Source organism: Musa acuminata, chromosome BXJ1-5 (genome assembly GCF_036884655.1).
Source record: "Musa acuminata AAA Group cultivar baxijiao chromosome BXJ1-5, Cavendish_Baxijiao_AAA, whole genome shotgun sequence".
NCBI lineage: Eukaryota > Viridiplantae > Streptophyta > Magnoliopsida > Zingiberales > Musaceae > Musa > Musa acuminata.
This window is the reverse complement of record NC_088331.1, coordinates 31,269,368-31,293,626: the sequence shown is the minus strand read 5'-3', so window position 1 is coordinate 31,293,626 and position 24,259 is coordinate 31,269,368. Positions and strand designations below refer to the sequence as shown.

Here is a 24,259-nt window from a genome sequence, read left to right as displayed (position 1 = left end):
TACAAGCTAGCAAGTTTTTTTGAGATATGCAAGTTAACATTTCTTTGGTTCTTGAGATGGGCAAGATAGCACTTTTACTTCTCTTGAGATAATCGTAAGCTAACAATTCTTGTTTCTCTTTTGAGATAAGTTTGTAAGTTTTGATTCTTGAAATATGTAACATAGTAATTTTTGCTTCATTTTGCAATGTGCAAGCTAGCAATTTTTCTTTTTTTTGTGATGTGCAAGCTAACAAGACTTTTCTCTCCCTTTGTTATTGTCAAAAAGAAGGAAAGAATACAATATTGTAATTCTTTTTCATTTACATTAATTTTCATATCATGACAAGAATAAATTTAAATCAAATGTGATGAGGTATACATTTATGAATACAAGGGAGTATCATAAATAAATCATGACATGAAAGATATAATAACAAAAATCATTTGAATACCAAAAGACATGATTCATTTTGACAAATCTCTTCTTTTGTAAATAGCAAAAAGAAACATAGGAGAATAGAATAGTAAAATATCTTGATTCATGCATAAAAAATATTATGATTCATATAGAAAATCTCCTCTTAAATAAAATCCAATAATCATACAAGAATAAAGAGTAAGATATCTTAATTTATAAAAGAAAATCTCAAGTTATAATTCCGAGAATTCAAAATCATAATATAGATGAAACTCATTCAAATTCAAATTGTCAAATCATCAAAATCACTTTCAAGAGATTCAAAATGATAAAAATAGATTTATCGATTTCTTATTAAAAATTTTAATAAGTTTTTGAGGATAAAGTCATTTTCAAGAAAAATAATACATTCCTACATGTGATTGATTTCATACAAGCATGCCATTATGTTCTAAACCAAAACCATGCATTATCATTTAAACTCGAAAAACAAGCATCGTTACGAAAAATCATCATGATCAATAGTATAACATTAAAACATCTTCAAACAAAATATTCAATTTGTTAATAATCATTTTAATTCCAATGGTATTTCTTTTGTTATTATTTGTTGTAGTAATACATTTTTCTTCTTAAGTGAATCTAACTTTTCATACTTAGTGCAAGGAATTAATACGCAATAGTCATACTCATTAATTAGTTTTTTTTATTTTTTTAAAATCACTAGAAAGATAAGCATGATTTTTTTTATATTTTTTATTTCTTACTAACTAATTTAAAAATAACTCATGAAATGCATCAAATAATTTTATAGTAAGGTAAAGGAGTTTTGATTGAGTTACTTACCTCATTGTCGAAGGCAACTAAGGTTTGATTCACAATCTAGTCTTTAGATGCACTTGATTCGTCCTATGTCACCTTGAATGATTTCTTCTTCTTTTATAGCTTTTTCTTCACTTGTGAACATTCACTTTTTGAGTGGCCTTGCTGATTGCATTTATAGCAAGTTATTTTATCCTTTTTAAGTTTATTTTTAATTCTTTAATTCTTATTTTATGAACTTTTTAAATTTTATTGTTAGGAGTTCAAGGTTATCATCATCATCATTATCATCATGACTTGAGTTCTCTCTCAAGTGGTCTTCTATTGTTCAAAGTGTCAAATCATTCATATTCTTTGAAAGGTTATTCTCATATTCATCATATTCAATACAAGTCATTTCATAGGTCATTAAAGACCTGATAAGATATTCAAGAAAGAAATTGTTCAAGTCCTTTGTCTCTTGTATTGCCATCACTTTCGAATCTCAACTTTTTGAAAGTGATCTTGGTATTTTGTTAACAAGTTTAAAATTAGAAAAATATTTATCAAGACTTTTTAAACCATTGACGACATCCGTAAAACAAGTGTACATGTCAATAATAGTTTCGCTTGGCTTCATTCGAAACAGTTCAAAATCATACATCAAAAGATTTATTTTAGACTATTTAACTCTATTCGTGTCTTCTTGAGTTACTTTTAGTGTATGTCAAATCTCATATGCAGTTTCAAATAAAAAAAATATAATTAAACTCATTTTCATTCAAAGTATAAAATAGAGCGTTCATAGTTCTAGCATTCAGATAAAAAGTTTTCTTCTCCAAATCATTCCATTCATTCATTGAATTATAAGACTTTTGAAAATAATTTTCAACGATATTTCATAAATCAAAATTCATAGAAAGCAAGAAAATTCTCATTCGAGTTTTCCAATATGTATAGTCCATCCCATTGAATATAGGAGAATGAATGATGAAAAGACCCTCTTGATTGCCAGCAAAAATTATTTCTCTTGGGTGTTAAACCAAATAAGAAAAATATGGCTCAAATACTAATTGTTAGGACCGTTTCGGCACTAAGACGGGGGGTGAATTAGTGCTTACATAAAAACCTCAGTTTGAAAAATTATGTTCAATGAAAATCGATATCGAAAAAGAGTTTAACTTGAAACGTTCGTAAAGTACTAGCAAGTAAATTAATTAGCAATATGATAATGAAAGGCATAATAGAAATAGGAAACCAATTTATAGTGGTTCGGTCATCATGACCTATGTCCACTCCCGATTCCTCTTCACTTGAGACCACCGGCTTCCACTACCGATCTTCTTTCTAATGGATGAAGATCAACTATACTTATAACTCTTTTTTTCTTTTCATAGGTTTAGGATTTAACCTTTACACCCCTCTATTACAAGTATTCTCTCACACTCTCCCTTAGAACAACCTCTAAGTATATGATGGAGAGAACTCAACTTTCTAATAGGGTTTGCAACCTTAGAATCACATAGTTTTGGTTATACTTTCATGCTTTATCAAGTAGGAAAGATTGGGGTATTTGTAGGCCTCAAATGGATTCAAATTTGGAGCCAAAACGATCTTATCCTGGGTTTTCAGGGTATTGGGCGGTACCACCGCTAGTACTAAGCGGTACCACCGCCTAACAGACTGATAATAAATAGTACCATCGCTTATCAATCTAATAGTGGGCAGTATCATTGCTCAGTCTAACACCGATACTAGGCGGTACCACCACCCAATCTGGTGGTACCACTACTTAACATAGTCTTGAAGAATGTATTTGAACAGTACCACCACCCAAACAACCTAGGAGGTCGAGTCCCAAACAATGCCACTACCAACCCTGGTGGTGCCATTGCCTAGGCTTGCTAAGTGTTGCTGCATGGGCCTCATTGTTAGGACCGAGATCGGCATAAAGAAGAGGGGTGAATAAGTGTTTACATAAAAATTCGTCGGTTTGAAAATTCTTATTCAATAAAAATCAATAGTCAAAAGATGTTAACTTGAAAATACATTCGAAAGCATAGTAAAATTAAGAAATCAGTTTGCAATGAAAATGAAGAGCTTAAAGTAAATACAAACCAAATTTATAATAGTTCGATTGTCGTGACCAACATCCACTCCTGATTCCTTTTCACTCAAGGCTACCGGCTTTCACTTCCGATCTTCTTTCAATGAACGAAAATCAATTACCCTTTTACACCCATTTTCTCCTTTTGATAGGTTTATGAGATAACCTTTACAACCATACACCCCTCTTTTAAACATCACCCAATATTTAGAGCTTGAGAGGAGTTCTCACAATATTACAATAATGTTTTCTTTCTTTTTTTTCTCTCAGTTCTTGTGTTAACCGAGCAAGGATGAGTGGGGTTTTTATATGACCTAAATGGATTCAAATTTGGAGCCAAAATAATCTCATCCCGAGTTTTCGGGGTACTGGTAGTACCAACGCCAATACTGGGTGATTCCATCGCTTGACAAACTAATAAATGGTGGTACCATCGCTTGTCAATATGATATTGGATGGTACCATAGCTCAGTTTAACATTGATATTTGGGTGGTACCATCGTCAGACCCTACTATAGGACACTGAATGAGCCAAACAGCAGGCCCAATTCAACCCTGATTCAGGCTCAATTAGCCCTTAATCAAGTTGACATAGTTACACCTAAAACTAACTCAATTAGACCTAACTAACTTGATCTAAACATACACAATTACAAGCATGAATTCTATATTGTCTGGCATGTCATTGGTTCATTCGACGCTTCATCCGATTCTTTCGACGCATTATCCTCTCTTGCAACGTATTGCCTAATCGACAAATTGACTTCTACAACATCCGATCTCCTTGGCGCAATGTTCGATCCTTCTGGCATGATGCCCGAACTCGTGACATAAAGCATTTTGCTAATTGTCAACCAATCCTCCGGCTTGACATCTAATCTTCTGACATGTTCTACTCAAGCCCAATGTCTGATTTCTCTTGCTTTAATCGATTTACCTTTTCTGATCGAAGTTAGTCCTATATCACTCAAAATGCAGATTAGATCGTAAGCTCATTAATTGATTTCATTATCAAAATCCGAGATTCAATACTCACTTGGCCCAAAACAATCCTAACTCAAGCCCAATGGGCCCCTAATTGAGTTGGCATGATTACACCCCAAAACTGACTCAATTAGACTAAAAACTAACTCGATCTAGACATAATCGATTACAAGCATGAATCTTATGTTGTCCAGAATGTCATTGGTTCATCTGACACTTCGTTCGATCTTTCATCACATCATCCTCTCCTTTGGAATATTGCCTAATCGGCATGTTGACTCCCGCAACTTTTGATTTCCTTAGCACAATGTCTGATCCTTCAGCTCGATGCCCGAACTCACGGCATGAAGTTCTTCTATCGACATGTCGACCGATCCTCCGACTGATGTATAATCTTCTGACATATTCACTTCGGCCCAACGTCTGATTCCTATTGCTTTAATCAATTTGTCTTTCTTTAGTTGAGGTTAGTCTTGCATCACTTAAAATGCAAATTAGATCATAAAATCATCAATTGATTTCATCATCAAAATCCAAGATTCAACAAGAGATATAGTCCAGGTGCTCATTGGAGAATGAGTTCACTGATTGATCCACTCATGGAATATTAGATAGTTGATGATGCCTTATTATCAAATAGTGATTTTGTAGTCCCAGTGGTGTATTTGATCCTTAGACTTGAGACACTAAAGATATCCTGTATTATTACTTCACTCTTTGATACCAGACTTATAGGCTTGGAAGTTCCAGAATTAGCATAACCGGTCATCATGAGTAATAGCCAACTTTATGAGGGCTATTGAGTATTAATGGAGGATCATCCACTTTCGGTGTCATGAGATGAATATCTCATATGTTCTTACTCAAACAAATCCCTAATCAAAGTCATTCGAAATAAGAGAAAAAGAGTTCTTTGGGAGAATCCGATTAGAGCGACACTCGAGTAAAAACCATATGAGTCTGATAACACTATGTTTGGTATACAGTCTCTAGGATATTAGATGAATGAGAGACAATAGATATATGGTAATTGAGGACAAACAAATCTAATGGTTTGGATTCCCCTATATCATTTGAGGACTACGGTGTAGTGGCCTAGTACGTTCATAATCGATGAGTCAAGTGAATTATTATAGAGATAATAATTCATTAAATCAAAAAAAGTTCTGACATGTATGACTCACGGCTAGGTTGATATTGGGCCTAGAGGGTTATATGATTGGTGTTGCGATGAGTAGAAGTTCCGATATGAGATATTCGTTGGAACCCCTATCTTATTGGATATCCAATAAGCTCTTATATTATTGGATCCTATAAATGAGATCTAATAAGAGCCAATAAGAGATTATTGGGTAGAGACCCACTAATCTAAGATGTTTGGATAGCTAGATGGAGATCTAGTACCCAATATGGTAGGATCCTTTAGGATTAAGTTGACAATGAGCCTCTATAAATAGGAGGGAACCAAAGGACCATGAGCTAGGTTCTTTTTTGCTACCACTTATTCTCTCTCTCTCTCTCTCTCTCCTTCTCATACTGCAGCTTCTATTTGGGGCATGTGGATAACAAGAAGGGGTAGCCCCTTCTTGATTGCATGGTGCGTGTAAGGAAGAGTTTTAAACAATGATTTCAGAAGTATCTTCACAGCCCTTGTCATGTGGATTACTGCTAGAGAGGATGACATTTAAATTCCTTCATCCCATAAATCTATAGGAATTTAGGGATATACGATCTCCTTTGGTAATTCTCTTATACGTAGTTTTTCGATTTTACGAGTTTTTGCATACAAACTTTTGCACGATAATAAGAAATATTTTTCTACATGAATTCTGAGATTTTGTTTTATATTCTTTCATTGTATATGTAATGTCACCCTAGATTTTCCAACGGTGACAACCTTACGGTAGCCGTAGTACAACCATTGCTTAAAGAGGGTGTAGCAACTACATTAGTGTTGCGATTGTGGCGACTAAAGTAGTGTCATGATTGTAGTAACATCGTTCTGACATTTGCTGGTTGCGACTAGTATTGATTGGATGTCAAGGTTACGATACCTATTAGTTAACGCAATCACACATGGGCACAATGACATAGCATAGCACGATGGTGCACAATTGTGCATGGGCCTAATGGCATGACGCGATGATAGTGAGGTTGCCTACTAGCTGCATGCGAACAACTATGCCATCGTGGGCAATGCACAAGCGACAAATGTCCGATGCACCATAGTGAGACCCATGCATGCATGTGGGTGCGACAATGACAACTACAAAAGAGAATTATGGTTTTTAGAAAATGATATTTTTACCTCTCAAAAATTAAAAAAATAATTTATATCCTTAAATTCAACTTTAATAGTATGCCCTTTAAAATTTTGATATTTCCATTGTATATCTCATGCAAAATTATAATTGTACCCTTAAGAAATTAAAATTTTTTGACTTATTTTTAATTATAAAATTAACTAATTTAATTTATTTTAATCAAATATTTTGATTGGACTTGATCATGATTGTATCTTGATTGTTTGACTTGATTTAGATTCAATCAGTAAAGTTTTGATCAAATTCAGAAAAATTTAAATTTTGATTAATTTTTTACTTTAATCAACCTTAATTTTGATGAATCTAATTGGGAGAATAGTTAGCTCAAATATGAGTCTAATTTGGATGACTCAATTAAAGAGGGTTCACTAATCTAATTTAGAGTTCTATGTGGAATTTAAAAAATATATAAATTATAATTTTTTTTATAATTTTCTTATATAAAATATTGATAAAGTTTTACATGTGATAAATAAAAATCTAATTATTATTCTTAAAAATTTGTTTTGTTATTCACATGCATATGTTTGAAATTATGAAATAATATTTATTTTTATATAAAAAGACATCATTTATGCTTCATCATGATTATAATTATCATATGATTTTTTATTTTAATTAATATCTAATAATTATTATGGTTATTATTTTATTATTATTGAATTGCTTCGGCATGTATTAGATTAAAGAAATTTTATGAATATTATTTGTAACTCATATCCTTAAGTTTACTAGTAGCTAAAAAAGTAACTTGGAATGGTAAACTTATAAGATATAAATTACAACAAAAAATTTATCATTTATAAGATATTATTGAATTGGTTTTGTAGCTATCAAAGTAGCATAGATCAATAACTTATAAAATTATATTAACGAATTAGACCTAAATGATATTAAAAAAAATAATATTCATAATGATACATATAATTAGGATATTTAGATAATCCTAAAGAAGAATATACTTTAAATAATTGTATTAAGGGGTAGGATGATATTGTTTTAGATATCCTTATAATTTATGGTTATATACCCAAAAATAGTAATACTATTCTATAAAAATGGTATCAATCATCTATAAATAATTTTGTGTCAAAACTATATATGTTAATATTTCACTCAAAAGTGAAATAAAGATAAATATTTACTAAAAAATTTAAAATAATAATATTATATTATTGTATTATAGTGATACTTCCTTTATTATATTTTTATAAATATTCTTATATTTTTAAATTAAATTATTATAAATAACTTAAAGCATATATAATTTACACTAAGTATGTTAAACCTTACTTAGACTAGTTGAAAGGATCACTGACATAATTGTTGAAAGTTCTATAAAATAAATAATTAATATAAATAATTAGAAAATATTTAAAATACTTAGTTTTATGATAATTGCTAATAATGCTTAGATTTCATTACGGTCTACAACTAGTGTACTGTAATTTTTAAAGATCTATTTAAATTTACTAATAAGTCATTGGCTGACATATCAATAAAAGAACCAATTGAAATTTAGTATTATGCTATTTGAGGAATTGAAGATTATTTTCTTAATATGCTTGGCAAAGCTAAAATCTCAACATAGATAGGAATATAGTTGAGTTTTTTCTCTTATAATTACTCTCAATATATTTCTGGTTAACTTGACTTATTTAAAATTTACTATTATAAAATAAAGGATAAATAAAATTTAAATGAACTGATTAGTATATATGCTTAGACTAGTATATGTGCTTAGAAAGAATTAAGATTAAAATAAAAAAGACTCATAATATTTTGGGACTACTCAAGTAGTGGGTAATAATAAAAAAAGTTGAAGTATAAATCCTTAAGTTTTAAAATGCTATATATAAACTCATAAAATAAAAAACTTCATGGTAAAGTATTACTTTTTTTGCAAATAATACGAAGAAGGACTATAAGTCTTTAGTTTGAAAAAGAAAAGTATAAGTTTAACCTTTGTATTTCAAATCAAATATTATAAGAATTTTTTTTTAATATTTAGTGGATTGATACTAATGTTTCAACTTATATTACTAATAGAAAAAATTCATTTTAATATGGAAACCAAAAGAGTATGAAATATTTATCATTATAAGGAATCATCTTAAAGTGAACGCAAAAGTAATTGGTACTTATTGCTTATGTCTAAAAATGATTCATGTGATGTTATATTCCTATAATTCTATAAATTAATGTTCTTTATCTAGAATTGTCAAGATATTATTTCTTTTTGGTGAAGAAAAACTCATCATGATTTAATAAAAGTTAATTTTTAAATTATATATGATGATTTATATAGAATTAATGTCAATATTGAGTTTACAATGACTCTATAATCAAATACTATAGTAAAATATAGTTTCATTAACTCTTTAAGATTATATATGTTTGTATTTGCGGGTTACTCTATGTTTCCTATTTTAACGAGGAGAGGCATCTTATCACCTTTATAAATAACCTATTGAGATATAATTATATATATCTAATTTATGTAAGGTCTTAGATTGTTGATATATTTAAGTACATATAAATGAAGTTTGGAGATAATTAGATAAAAAAAAATAAAATTATAAGATCTGATAAGGATGATAAATTTTATAATATTTATGATAAATTTGATCATAATTCTAATTTGTTTAGTATATTCCTAGAAAAGCAGGATATTTATATTTAATATGTTTTACCAAATATGTCACAATATAACAAGATTGTGGAAAAACAAAAATGTACTTTATGAATATGGTTAAAAGTATAATAAATTATTCTTTTATATCTGAATTAATATGAAATGAAGCTTTAAGGATATTTATATGTATCTTAAATATGGTTCCTATTAAGTCAATTCTATCACTTCCTTTGAGTTATGGATTAATAGAAAACCCAACTTGAGATATTTATATATTTATAAAGAAATAAAGATCTTTAATTCACATGAACAAAATTCGGATTCAAGGACTATTTTAAGTATTTTATTATTTATCTAAAAAAATTTAAAGGGGCATAGATTTTAGTACCCTAATTATGATATAAGGATGGTTGAATCTGTTAGGATCAAGAGCACTAAGAGAGGGGGGGTGAATTAGTGCAACGGAAAACTTTCGTCGATTGAAACTGCGTTCGTACGTTGAAATCCGATTCCAACGTAAAAGTCGTTTCATGTAGATAATAACTTTGAAAGCTTACAGAAACGTATTTGAAGTAAGGTAAGGAAGACAGTTTGCAGTTAAGATAAATAGCACAAAGGAAATACAAACCAGATTTTAGAGTGGTTCGATCAAATGTGACCTACATCCACATTCGGCTTCCTCCTCTAACGAGGTCACCGACGTCCACTATAGGTCTTCCTTCAATAGGCGAATGCCAACCACCATTTTACAGTTTCACTCCTTTTGACGGGCTTCGGAGACAACCCTTACAGAATTTCTCTCCTCTCTTGAAAGCTCAAGACTTGGAAGAAAAGAGGGAGGAGAACTTCTAGCCTTTACAACACTTTTGAGCTCTAAAAAACACAGAGTAAGATTGGATTTTTGGTGCCCTTTCATGCAGGAAAGGGTGGGGTATATATAGGCCTCAAACTGGTTTGAATTTGGAGCTCAAAAATGTCATTTCCTAGATTTTCGGGGTCCTGACGGAACTACCTCCTGACTAGGGTGGTACAATTGCTTAGCAGCTTGGAGATTGAGCCTTTGGGCGATGCCACCGCCTAGCAGAAATTCTGGTCTGAATGGGTTGATCCATTCGGCCTAATTTGGGTCTATCAAAGGTCCAATTGCCCCTAGATTAAGTTAATGGGATCACCTCCCATTCCTAACTTAATCTACATGCTAACTACAATATTTCTTAAGACATTTACCGCAACTTGCTCCGGTGCGTCAATCGCTTCTTTCGGCGAGCTTCCGGCGAACATCCGACGAACCTTTGGCGATGCTCCAGCGGACTTCCGACAAACTCATGGACTTGCGACGATCCACTTGGCGAGTTCTGACGGGCTTCTTTGGCAAGCTCCTGGACTTCTCGGATTTGTTCCCGTAGAACCTCCAACGACTGTCCGGACTTCCGTCGAACTCTTGAACCCCTAACGTGATCATGGTCTTGACTCCGGTGTAACTCTTGCTACATGTCTTTCTTCCATCGTAGTTAATCCTGCACATGTAAAATAAAACTTCGATCAAGATAATGAATCCTAAGCAATTAACCAAGTTGTCTGATATGTCATTGGTCCCTCGATGCTTCGTCTGATTATTCGCCGCATCGTCCTCTCCTGCGGCCTATTGCCCAATCGGTCAGTTGACTCCGCAACTCCGATATCTTTGGTACAATACCCTCTCTTATTGGCCCGATGCCCGAGTCCACGGCCCGAAGCCTTCTGTCGATACGTCGACCGATTCACCGGCTCGATATCTAATCTTCTAACATGTTCCTCCGGCACAACATGATTTTTCCTGCTTTAATTGTCTCATCTTGATCGAAGCATCCTGCATCACTCAAAACATAGATTAAATCATAAACATATATCAAGTGGTTTCATCATCAAAATACGAGATTCAGCAGAATCTAATAATACAATATTCCTAAACAATAAAGAATCAATGAGAGTGAAAATCTTAAAATTTAATTTTAACGTTGAGGAGATATAAGTTAATACTTCTTTATCATTTTATATTCGATAGAATGTTGTTCCTCACATCATTAAGTGGTTTAATATAGAATAATTAAAGAATAATAATATAACATTAGTGAACTCCCAATGTTAAAGAATAATTATAATCGATAACATTAATGGTTGCTAATGAACTTGTAGAATAATTATAATCGATAACATTAGATAATATTATGGTTGCTAATGAACTTGTAGAATAATTATAATCGATAATCTTAATAATATCTCAAAGAGAAAGGAAACCTATTATTTTTGTTGATTATGTGATATATTTATAAGAATTAGATTATAATATAGGAATCAAAAGGATCCCATATTATTTTTGTAAGTTATGAAAAATAGTGATTTTGAAAAGTGATATAATGTAATAAAAGAAGCGTTAAAATTAATGACCATAATGATGTTTGAGAACTCATCAAAGCTCAATAACCGTAAAAGTATCTGTTATATAAATATGACTCAAAAGATAATATCAAAGGATATTATGACTAGACCTATAGTCAAAAGTTTTATTCATAAAAATGCATCGATCATAGATATTTTTTAAAATAAATTTATTAAAAATCATCATGATATTAATGGCTTATTATGATTTTGAGTTACATTATAAAGATGTGAAAATAAGTTTTCTAATTATGGATTTAGATGAATTAACCTAAATAATTTAAAGAAAAAATAAAAAAAATAAATTTGGTATATAAATAAAAAAAATCAATTTATGACTTTAAACAAGCCTCTAGACAATAATAGATAAAGTTTCATAATATCATTATTTTTTCATATTAAAAAATATTATTGATAAATATTTATATTTAAAAGTTAGTTGGAGTTATTTTATTATATTAATTGATATATGGATAATATTTTGTTTGTCAACAATGATCCTAGTTTATTATACTAAACTAAAAAATTTTACACTAAGAATTTTAAGATAGTTGATATAAATGAGGCATTTTATGTTATTGACATTAAGATATTCAATGATAGATCTCAAGAATTATTAAGATTATCCTATAAAAGTATATTGATCGAGTCTTAGAGATATTTAGTATAAAGATTTGTTAAGAAAATAACATAAATAAAAATTTTAATCAAAACAAGTATATTTTAAATAATTTAAAAAAATTAGATAAAAAAATATTCGTTATGTATGTGCAATTAGAGGTCTATTGCATGCTCAAGCCTATATCAAATCATATATCAATTTTGTAGTTGAAATATTGAGTATATATTAAAACTATCTAAAATTGAAATACTAAAATATTATAAAAAAATAAAATATCTAGAAGGGTTGAAGGATTATATACTCACATATATAAAATTAGATCAACTTGAAATGATGATAATTTTAGATACTGCTTTTATAAATTACCTCGATAATATAAAGTCCACTTTACATTTTATAATTATTAATAGAAGGGATAATTTATAAATAAAAATATTAAGCAATGTATTATTACATTATCAATAAGAAAAGACGATTTTATAGTATGTTTCGATGTCATTAATCAAGCTTTATGATTATAAACTTTTATCTTAAGACTTAGTATAGTTAGACTTAATTATTAATCGTTAAAGATACTTTATAATATACTATAATAGTTTTCTTCTGACAAGTATTTTAGTAGTTATATGCATTATGGTATAAAGTATTTAAGTTTCACTATATTGATTGTTGATCTATTTAGTTATAACTTACCGTTTAAAGTGTTTGAAAGAACATAATTATATGCATTATTATGATTGAGTTTGTAAGCAATCGATAAAAGATATAATTATATATATTTAAACAAATATTATAATTAATATTCCTGTTTATATACTTAAAGTTATTAATTATAATTAATATTATTATGATTGAACGTGATAATAGAATTATCTTGATGAGATAAATTATAATGATCATTTTCGATTGTATTAGAAAGAGGTAATAATATTATGGTACATACAACTATTATGTTTCGTATTCATAATTAAACTTAAGATAGTATTATGTTTATTGGACTTGTTAACTTGTTTTATAAAATCTATGCATATGTGTAAAATATTTTTTTAAAAATTTTAGAATTTAAATAAATAAAATTATTTTAAATAAATTTTTAGTTTATTTATTTTAATTTTATATTTCTTTTATATCTTGTTAGTCAAATGAGAGAATATTATATTATATAATTTTATCATGATATATTATAAATATAATTGGATTCTAATTAAGAGATGACCTTGAGAGGGACTTTTGCCTATAAATAAAATGATCTCGTATTGAATTAGTGTGAATATATGATATTATTGAGAGACTATATCTTCTCTCACATTCCCCTAGTTATATGAATAAATCATTTAGATATTATAAATCTTCTTTATCTCTCTTCTTATCCATAATTCATCGTTTATAATAGTTCTATAAAATACATAAAGAGAAATACATATAGTAAATTGAATATATTATTATTTAAATTTAATTTTTAGTATTAAAATAGTTTTACAAACATATTATGATTTTTATATACTTATCAAAAGTTATTGTTCTGGAAATAAAATAAGTTAGGGTTTTCATGATCGTTATAGCATTAAAAATATTATTTTTAGAATTGGACACTCTTTTTACTATTTTATCAGTTATTGGATATGGTTTTGATTTCATCTTTTTACTCGTGTGTGAAGCCCTCATCTTTTATAACCAATTAATAAAACTAAAGAAAGATTTTGAGTCATCCTTTGGTAATCATTTGTTAATAAAATAAATATATCATTAATTGATAAAAATAAGTATGCTATCATTTATTGTTTAATGTAAAGGGAACTCAAGAAGTATCTTATTAAATTTAAGCTTATATCTGTGTCCTATTGATTTCATTGTCAGATGATTTTCTTTTAATTTTTTTTTTATAATATTGATAATCAAATCTTAGGTGATTTGATAAACATGAAGGATCAGATAGCTTACAAATTGACAATCAAAGTCCATGCTTGATTAATTCATTTTTATTATGATGAAAATTATGATGTCTTTCAAAACGAGTGAGCTGAAGAAAACATAAAATAATAAAAGGTTAAATGTGACACTAATCTTAATATTTATACTCCATTTGACGTTGCTAGTTATTTTAAGTGAGAATATGCACGATTAATAATATTGAAGGAATATTAGTCGAACACAATCATTAGCTAGCTAAGATCATGATTTGATTTTTATGCTGAGGATGATGCCATATGCCTCAACCTAATTTTTCGTTTGTCAAGTTTAGAACTTATGTATGGTTTTTAAAATGATATTAACTTTTAACAAGTAGCCTAATATCGATGATATATAATAAAATCTAACTAACTGAATTTGAACTTTCTACAAGTAATTTAAGATTAAAAAAAAAGAAATTAAAAAAAAATCTTAAAAAACAATGATTCGAATAAGTTAATAAAAGTTTGGCATATAATTTCTGATCACAGATGGATGATAGTAGCTTGCAGTAAAATTGAAATCTTAACAATTACAAAGTCTTCTATAGAGCATCAATGCAATTTATGACTATTAAATAGAGATCATAAGAAATGTAATAATTCTTTCATTGGCATCAAATTAAAAACAAATTACAAATATACTCCAAAAGTAATTATTGTAAATGTTTAAAAAAGATTTTAAAAAAAGTATGAGAGCTCATGGTGACTTTAAACGATCATATAATAATTTAATTTATTTTTTTTAAATTTTTTTTAAAGAATTCATGATTATGAGACATGGTAATGACATCTGAAAATTATTTTCAAAATATTTTTAAGAAAAAAATATAAGATATATGTGACTTATTTTTAGAATTGATATGAATATTTATCTGATTATTTTTAATTATTTTTGTGCTAATAAATTATTTTTAGTTGTATTTGTCATCACCAAAATGATAAATATGAATTCATTGTTGATTGTGAAAACTTAATAGTTATTAGTGATTTTACTTGAATTTTTTTTAATCACGCGAGCGATCTTCCTAAAAATAAAATTACAGTTATTGAATGATGATCTTTTTAAAATTCTTATGATAGATATAATAGGAGATCGACTATTTTGGGCTATTGCTACTGCTATATACTAGTTTGATAAATGCATGTGAAAAACAAAAACAAAAATTTATTTCGATATCTAAACTAGAGAAGCAAAAATAGATTAAAAATATGTTCACAACAAATAGATTAAAAATAATATAAATTCATTACTAAAATATATTATTGACCTACCTAATACTTATTAATTGAAATAATAAAGATTAAGATTTTCGAATATTATTATTGTATCCATCAAAAAATAAATCGATGATTAAAATTTACTTCGACAAGACACTTTCTAACTTTTCCACGTGCCTATAATGAATTAAAAATGCTGCACGGTAAGTGCTTATAAGATATATAATCATAAAATAATTTTCGCTAGAGGTAAATACTATTGAATATAATCAATCGATCAATCAATCGGTATTACCTCTTAGAACATCGTGCAGCTGAAAAAATAATAATAATAATTTCATGTAAATTCTCATGTGTTATTCAGACCAAAATAAAAAAATAAAAAATAAAAAATAAAAAATATTGTGAGCAGGAATTTTTGTATTTTTAAATGACAGCCGAAATCCTGTAAACATACATTTTATATTTCTTTGTATATAGATACTTTATACACAATTAGTAGTAATTTTTGTACATATAAATTCGAAATCCGAAACCTTCATTACACGCCAACCCGATTACCAAGACCCGAAACCGGACCCAAAATTCGAAATCCTGAACCCGAAACCCTAATTTTGACATCCTAAACCCCGAAACCCCGCAACCGAATCACTTGAAACCCGGGAACTGTGCTAGGCCGATGGAGGTCCGAGAACCGGACGTCGCGACGGTGGCGATGGGCGAGCCCGTCGCGGCGGGGGCCGCCTGCGTGGCCGAGCCGCCTCGGATCCGGCGGCTTGACGAGTCAGTGGTTAACCGGATTGCGGCTGGGGAGGTCATCCAGCGGCCGGTCTCGGCGGTGAAGGAGCTCGTGGAGAACAGCCTCGACGCAGGCTCCACCTCCATCTCCGTTGTCGTCAAGGACGGCGGCCTCAAGCTCATCCAGGTCTCTGATAATGGCCACGGCATCCGAGTAAGCCACCATTCCCGACTTCCGAATCCTTTTTCTGTGAACCCCACTGGCAAACCCTCGTCGGGCTTTTACGGCAATCTCTGTGGAGATTAACGCACGGATGGAACATGTATCGTCCTTTAGACAGATAGATTTGATAGGCTCTCTGCTAATATAGTTCTTTATTCTATCTTCTTTGGGTGTTTCCAATCTCTTGTTTCTTGTGTATGTAAGCGGAAATAGATGGATCGATTGTGATAAGTATGGGTTACTAGTAGTCCAAGACCTAATAATATTTGAACATTCGTCTCTCTCACGTGCAATTTGGCACAAGTATTTGATAAACACGTGCAAAGTAAAGAGGGACATGTACTGGTTTTTAACCTACGATGTGTTCTGGTGCCACTACAAACACTCTGATCGAATGGCCAGAAATCCTAAAAGCTTAAGCTATTAGGAAATGATCCAATATATTATAAGCTTTAGCAGATTGTTTAGTGGTGGTTGCTCAATTATATTTATGATTTGTAATTAGCATGCATATACGCTGATGATTCCTTCTGTTGGTAGTCTTTATGATTGTTAACTTTTCTATTTGATGGTGTAGTTGAGACACTTTCATTCTTGTACATATATAATTCCTTCAGTTGGTTATCAATTTGTTGTTAGTATTTCACAAGCATTTGCATGCCAAAGTGCACTGGTGGCTGAATTTTGATTTGCAAAATTTGGACTTCCTGCTTGGTGTTGATTCACCTATAGTGATTCAGCAACAAGACAGTCTATTATGGAACCAAATAAGTGCATTTAATATAAGGTAGGATATACCTTCCACTTTTAGTTAACAAAATAAAAATTTTCAGAAGAAACAATATTGACTACTGATGGATGTCATCATGGAGCATATTTTAGTATTGGGCAATTTTGGAGAAAATTAATGCATTTTACATAAGACAGGATATATCTTCTCATTTATAAACAAAAGGAAAAAAATTAGAAAAACGATTTTCTTACTCCTGGTGGATGTAACTTTGGGGCATAGTTTTCACTTCGTAGTATTGGCTTTTATTGAGAAAATACAATCAATTCGTATTGATATTGTCTACTGCCAATGCATTTTCATTTTTTTCGTTGGCCATATAGTTAGACATCTGCGGAACCAGCTAGTATCAAATAAATTTAACTGGAACTGACTGATTTTGGCTAATTTAAGTGATTTCACAGTCCTAGAAAAGAAAAAGAAAAGGGGAGGAACATGAAGGGAAAAAATAAAAAAAAGGGAAAAATCTATTTGCTTTTACATTATCTTACACATCATCTTCATGGTGATTAGGGACCAGGGAAAAATCTACAAGTTGTGGAGCTTTTGTATGATATATATAGTGTGGTTATTTACTGTAACAATATTTTTGCACAAAATTTTTATTATTTATTTTCAAATAAATATAATAAATTTTTTTGGAAAATTTCTTAATTTTATATTTATGTTTTTTTGTGTTTTGGAAAGACTGATATTGGAGCTTTTAGCATAAAATAATTTTATTTTCCCATTTTTATTTGATTATTTTGATTTTTTATTGTTGTAATTCTTTCAGATTAATTTTTGATTGATTTGATCTTACTGATCTTGATTGTAGCTTCCATAGCTGATTCTAATTCTGATTTGGACACCAATCTTGAGAACTATTTGGGAAGTCCATAAATAGTATCATATAATGTCTTTTCTAATGGAAGGCACCTATTAGGCATAAGAGGCTGCAGGAATTTCTTTTCTCGTGCTACTTGTTACAGATGCTTATAACCATAATATTATACCAAGATGTTATGAAACAACATCTATCAATTTATTTTACATAAGAGCATCACAAAAATCAGTAAATTTGTCTTAAACATAGACTAACCTTTTCTAAGAGAAGTCAATATACAGACTTGTATAACAGGTGTGTCAATTTATCATAATTGTTAATATTGCAGAAGCTTTTCTACCTACAGTTGATATTAATTGTTCAGTTGCTGGCAGTCTGAAGATCTTCCAATACTATGTGAAAGACACACCACGTCGAAATTATCTGCCTATGAGGACCTCCAGTCAATTAAATCCATGGGTTTTAGAGGAGAAGCTTTGGCCAGCATGACTTATGTTGGTCATGTGACAGTGACAACTATAACTGAGGGCCAGCTGCATGGTTATAGGTGCTTTATCTTGAACTAGTTTGGTTCCTTCTTTGTAACCGTACAATTCCATAGTGTCCTTTTTGGTGCTTCTTTTACAATGCAGGGTTTCCTATAGAGATGGAGTAATGGAGCACGAACCCAAACCCTGTGCTGCAGTAAGAGGAACTCAGATAATGGTAATGGATGTAATATATTTTAATAATCTAACTCTTTCTACGTTTACAATCACTTCTTTGCATATTTTAAATTCTCAAACTTCGTATCTTTCAGGTTGAGAACCTCTTCTATAATATGATTGCTCGTAGAAAAACTTTGCAGAATGCCAACGATGATTATGCAAAGATTGTTGACCTAATTAGTCGGTTTGCAATCCATAACAGCAGTGTGAGCTTTTCCTGCAGAAAGGTTAGCTGAACTCATAATTCTTCCAAAATATTTGAATTTCAAGGAATTCAGATCATTGTTGCATCTGAAGTACATCATATTTCTTTTCTATTTGTACAGCATGGTGTTAATAGAGCAGATGTTCACACTGTTACTACTTTGTCAAAGCTTGATGCCATCAAAACCATATATGGCATTTCTGTTGCTCGTGATCTGATGGAGATAACTGTTTCGGATGACAATCCTTCTCGATCAATATTTGAGATGAATGGTTTTATTTCAAATGCAAATTACACAGCAAAGAAAACTACTATGGTTCTTTTCATAAATGGTAAGTGTTAATAGTGTATATACATATTGCACTATATTTGATGTCTTCAATTTTAGGGAATCCAATTGACATGATTGTCAAGTTTGAAGAACTGCTGATTGATAGTGACCAATAAGTTGAAAAACTGTCTGCTTCATATTATGATGCACCAAAATAAAATGAAAAGTAATCGGGAAGTATTTTATGTTTTGCTTCTGCTCCCTTTTCTTAATTGCCCAAAGCTCATGTTTTCAGCTTCTTCTCTGATATATTTTGTTTTTTCACTTCTCTTCTGTAAAGCTTACACCTGCTATGACAACAGCAAAGTTGGAGAAAAATTTTTGCATCGTTTTTCTGAGCTGTGCTATGGTGAATAGTTTTTGTGCACCTATCTTTGGATGAGGGGAGGACCTTACACTAAACACTTCTTATTTTGTGCTGTGAACTTAAGTTCCTGCTGGTTATTGGAGCAAAGAAAAACATAACTTAGGAAAAACTGGATCATTACTTTAAATTTATTACCAAATATTATGACTGATATACTTACTCTAGGAGAATGGAATCATATGATATCTTTTCTGGAACTCTTAGAACTTTGTTAAAAAGTTCTCATGAACCTGAGGAAAATATTTATACCATGATTCATGTTGATTCTATCAAGTATACAATAGATATGTAAATTTTGAGTATGCAACTTTTTTTCTCCTAATTCCAATTGTCATGACTCAAAGGATTTTTTTTTATCATATCATACTTGTCCCAATATACATCTGTGTTATTAGTACTTGATCCCTGAGATGTGCCAATTAAAATCAGTCATCTTTTTAGCCTGCATTTTTATGGTTCTGTGCTCCTATCATATTAATTATTGGATCTTGATGGTTAATTTCTAATACTTAGGAGAGTGGTTAATTTGTTTTCAAATTGATCTTTTTTATTCTGGTTGAATATTGAATCTTTCATTCACTGGAAACTTCTTATGATAAGTTATTTGGATCATGTTTGTTGTCACTGAGGACATGCTAGTGATAATTTCTGACACAGAGAGGTGTCCATTAGTGACAGGCATGAGTGTCTAACATGGCAATTGTTCAAACTTCAGAGCCAAAGGATTGGGATCGAAGCATGCAAATTTGTTCTTTTAATAAAAATCATGTAGGCCTTCTAGGTTCTCTTCATGATATTTGTATGTGTTGACATGAATGCTATTGACAGATATGTGCATCATAGATCCATTTTCTGTTTGTTTGACATATCAAGTTGTAGAAACTTTTTTTTTCCTGTTGAGTCTCCTTTTTTTTTTCAGGGAACTTATCAGATACTTTGAGCAAGTCTCCAATTTATTAAATAATTATTAAAAACATCAGATACTTTTGGATGATCGGGAGATATACTTCATGAACACTTTATAGGGATAATTAGTTTCAGATGAATATTGACGTTTAGTTAAAGAGATAGATATATGACTAAATAAGTTGTTTATATGATCGTTGTATTAAGCTTAAATGATTAATGAAGTTAAATCGTGATCGTACTTCATCTATTTTAAATTGTTGCTAGGGATTCTAGTTAATTACTTATTATTTGTGTTGATATTACGACTAATGATATAGTACTATTAATTTTAACACTATTAATATATTTAAATTATTCACATAAAATATCAAATATTTAATACTATTATTTTGATGTAAGAATGCTTTATTGTAATTTTTTTAATTTTTTTTTGATATATCAGACCCCATTATTGATGCTTCAACTAATTTTATTTTCACTTACGCTTGTTAAACTGGAAGGTCTATACTGCAAGTATCATTATCGGTTTCCTTTAATCTTTTTCTTGAGTAATTCACAGCAAAGGAAATCACATCCGAGACATAGCAAATAGAAGTAAATGATTGTCATTTGAAATTTCAGGGTTAGTGATGTCCCTGTTCTGTATCATCTCTTAATGTTTGGACCTTTTACATGTGAAATATGTGATTATATGGGACAAATAACAGTAGTGTAATGTTGGCAATTCATATGATCTTTTTCCTGTCAAAGTACTCTACATGTTATTAGTATTTTAGTGGTTAATCTAAGTGTCTTTCAGGACAAGTTCACTCTCACAGGAAAGAAAAGCCAGAAGAACTTTTGGTGTTCTCATCTTTCTCATTCGTTTTTAGGTGTTATTAATCCTATCACAGTTATCCATGGGGAACCATGCTTATCATGCTTGTAATTATCATGGATGAATGGTGAATGTATGGGTGGGCACACCTATCATGTCCACAGAAATCTGGGGACCTCCTACTGTATTTCAGGAAGTTGCAGATTCAGTTTTGCTACTTTTTCACATTATCTGAATTTGTTTCTTTTAGACAGGCTGGTTGAATGCACTTCCTTGAAGAGAGCTGTAGAAGTTGTATACTCATCAACTCTGCCAAAGGCATCTAGACCTTTCATTTATATGTCAATTAAACTTCCATCTGAGCATGTAGATGTGAATATCCATCCCACCAAAAGAGAGGTACGTTGCCACAGATAAGTGTTTTATAAAATAGATTCTTCAAAATTTTAGAAGGTTATTGGATGGTTTTTTAAGTTTCTGAAAGTTGGTAACAGGATCTGTGAACATGGTGCATTTTTGTTATATGCAGGTGAGCCTTTTGAATCAAGAGAGTCTTATTGAAACTATACAGAATGCCGTGGAGTCCAAATTGATGACTTGTAACACCACAAGGACATTCCAAACTCAGGTAGTTTGAAACTTTTGCATTCCCTTTTCAAGGAAGTTGGCATGACTTTCTCTGTCATTTAAATTGCTTGTGAGCACAGTTCAGCTTGCAATGTTTGAAATTAGCATATCTGGATATATCAGCCTTAGATTGTTCTGATTAGCCTAAGGTTGGTGAAAAGTAGCCAGGACTTCAATTTTGAAGTTTTCTTTTGAGAAGGTAAAGTATGACTTGTCTATGGAAAACCATTCTACGGGTGACTTTTTTCCCCAAATAAAAGGCCATAAATCTAAGATCACATTAGCCACTTGTTATTTTAGGTTTTCAAGGCTTTTGAGATTTTTCTCATTAGTAATTATGCCACAGGATCTCTTAGAATGCAACTAACTTGTACTTAAAAGCTTCCCCTCATACTTAATCATTGTTTGCTTCTGTATATGACAGACTGTAAGCTGTGCACCAGCAAGTAACTTTACTGCAAGAAAGGACACTGAGATCAGTCCTTCCGTTTCTGGTACTAAATACTCTTCAGTTGTCTTTGCTGCAGAAACATAATTAAAAATATATCTCAGATGTACTCGGCCATGATGTTCCTGTGTTTATGACATCATGGTGAATTTTATACTTAGGGACAAAATCCCAGAAAGTGCCAGTAAATCAAATGGTTAGAACAGATTCTCGTGATCCTTTTGGTAGGTTGCATGCCTACTGGCAAGATTGTCCTGCTTCCCAGCATGAAAAGAAATCAGAGCTGGCTTCTGTTAGGTATGATCTGCTATTCAATGAAATAACCAGAACTGTTTTGTGGATCCCTTAGTTTTCAATTAATTGATATTAATGTCACATTGAACACAGTACTACATAGTAATTTACAGAGGATAGGGAGATACTGTAACCGGAAATCACATGTAACATGCTGAGGGCAAATCTTTAATTGGTATAATATATTTTTATGAAACCACTGTTTCAGTTTGAGATTTCTAACTGACCTGTAAGCCACCAAACTGCTAGTCTTCTCAATTTTTGGTGTTCTTCTTGGAGCTTGCATATATCTGTTTTTGCCATCTTCCTTTGAATGGGATGTTTCAGTGTTTTGCTAATCTCGTTAACCTATTATGACCATATTGTGGTATATGTGACAAAAAATCTGGAGATGGGCACTCAAGGTGACACAAATGCTTGAAATTAAATAATTGCTAAATTAACTTTATTTGATAAAATTGTTCAGTTTGCAGTGTGGAGGTTGCGTTCTTGAATTTATTAAAAGTTTCATGCAAAACATATATTCTTAATTTTTTTTTGGCTGCATACTGTATATACAAAGGATACATTACGCTCAAACATAAGGCATTTGTTTTCACTTTCCCATAAGAAGGCATCTTCTTTAGTTTATAAATGGTTTATAGTTTGGGATGTATGCAACATATAATTTTATCATAGTACGCTTGTTTTTGTTGTGGAGGTTATTATCTGATTTTTCTAATCATATATTCTAGAAGATAGAAACTTAAAAATGATATATGGTCACTTTGTGTGCATGCTAATTGCAGCTTTTTATATGTTTCTTTACATGCACAAATTTTGCTGTAACTTTTCTGATATTGTTATTAATAGACTGTTCTATCCTCATACATAAGAATTGCTGTAAGGCAAAGGAGGAACCCAAGGGAATCTGCAGATCTCACCAGCATCCATGAGCTTCTTAATGAAATCGATCAAAACATTCATCCAGGTCTGTTGGAATACAAGTTTTATGTGCTCACTTAAATAAAACTAGATGGTCAGCTATCACATTTGGGTTGATTTGTTTCCTTTATCAATGTAGGTCTCTTGGAAATTGTCAAAAATTGCACATATATTGGACTTGCTGATGAAGTTTTTGCACTACTTCAACATAATACTCATCTGTACCTTGTGAATGTGGTGAATGTTAGGTAAGGGTGTAATGCTTTGTCCATCTTCTGTTTGTTCTACTTGTTTCTTTTAGTAGATTCTTTCCAATTATGGTTCTATTGATTTTTCTTTAATGGAAGGAAGAAATTTACATAGTTGCCTCTTTGAAAAGAAAAAGAAAGAAAATCTTTCTTGAGTATTATATGTACATAAGGTTAGTACTAAAGGCATATGCTTATCTACCATTTCTTGTGGCAATCGAGGATTAAACTGCATCGTACCACCTGGTGTGTCCTCAACTTGGGGTTTGGTATTTATAACCAGATACATTGTGCCATCCGTTGCAGTCTGAAAAGCATGGACTGAATTCAATTTCAGTGGCATAG

The 24,259-nt window shown here is 30.7% G+C and overlaps 1 protein-coding gene across 6 annotated transcripts in view; it reads left to right on the top strand.

Annotated features, from left to right (window-relative positions):
• The first annotated feature begins 16,105 nt into the window (after positions 1-16,105).
• LOC103985219 (DNA mismatch repair protein MLH1) overlaps positions 16,106-24,259 on the top strand; it is a 35,993-nt gene continuing 27,839 nt past the window's right edge. For 3 of the 6 annotated variants that reach the window (XM_065183612.1, XM_065183614.1, XM_018825681.2), the window contains exons 1-11: positions 16,106-16,412; positions 18,412-18,584; positions 18,670-18,742; positions 18,837-18,971; positions 19,071-19,281; positions 21,624-21,772; positions 21,903-22,001; positions 22,425-22,494; positions 22,610-22,745; positions 23,618-23,712; positions 23,806-23,914. In XM_065183612.1, the coding sequence (XP_065039684.1) occupies positions 16,140-16,412; positions 18,412-18,584; positions 18,670-18,742; positions 18,837-18,971; positions 19,071-19,281; positions 21,624-21,772; positions 21,903-22,001; positions 22,425-22,494; positions 22,610-22,745; positions 23,618-23,712; positions 23,806-23,914 (1,523 nt within the window). In that variant the 5' untranslated portion in view covers positions 16,106-16,139. Of the gene's footprint in view, positions 16,413-18,401; positions 18,585-18,669; positions 18,743-18,836; positions 18,972-19,070; positions 19,282-21,623; positions 21,773-21,902; positions 22,002-22,424; positions 22,495-22,609; positions 22,746-23,617; positions 23,713-23,805; positions 23,915-24,259 lie in introns of all 6 variants that reach the window. The other 3 variants (XM_065183611.1, XM_018825683.2, XM_018825684.2) reach the window with 3 other exon arrangements.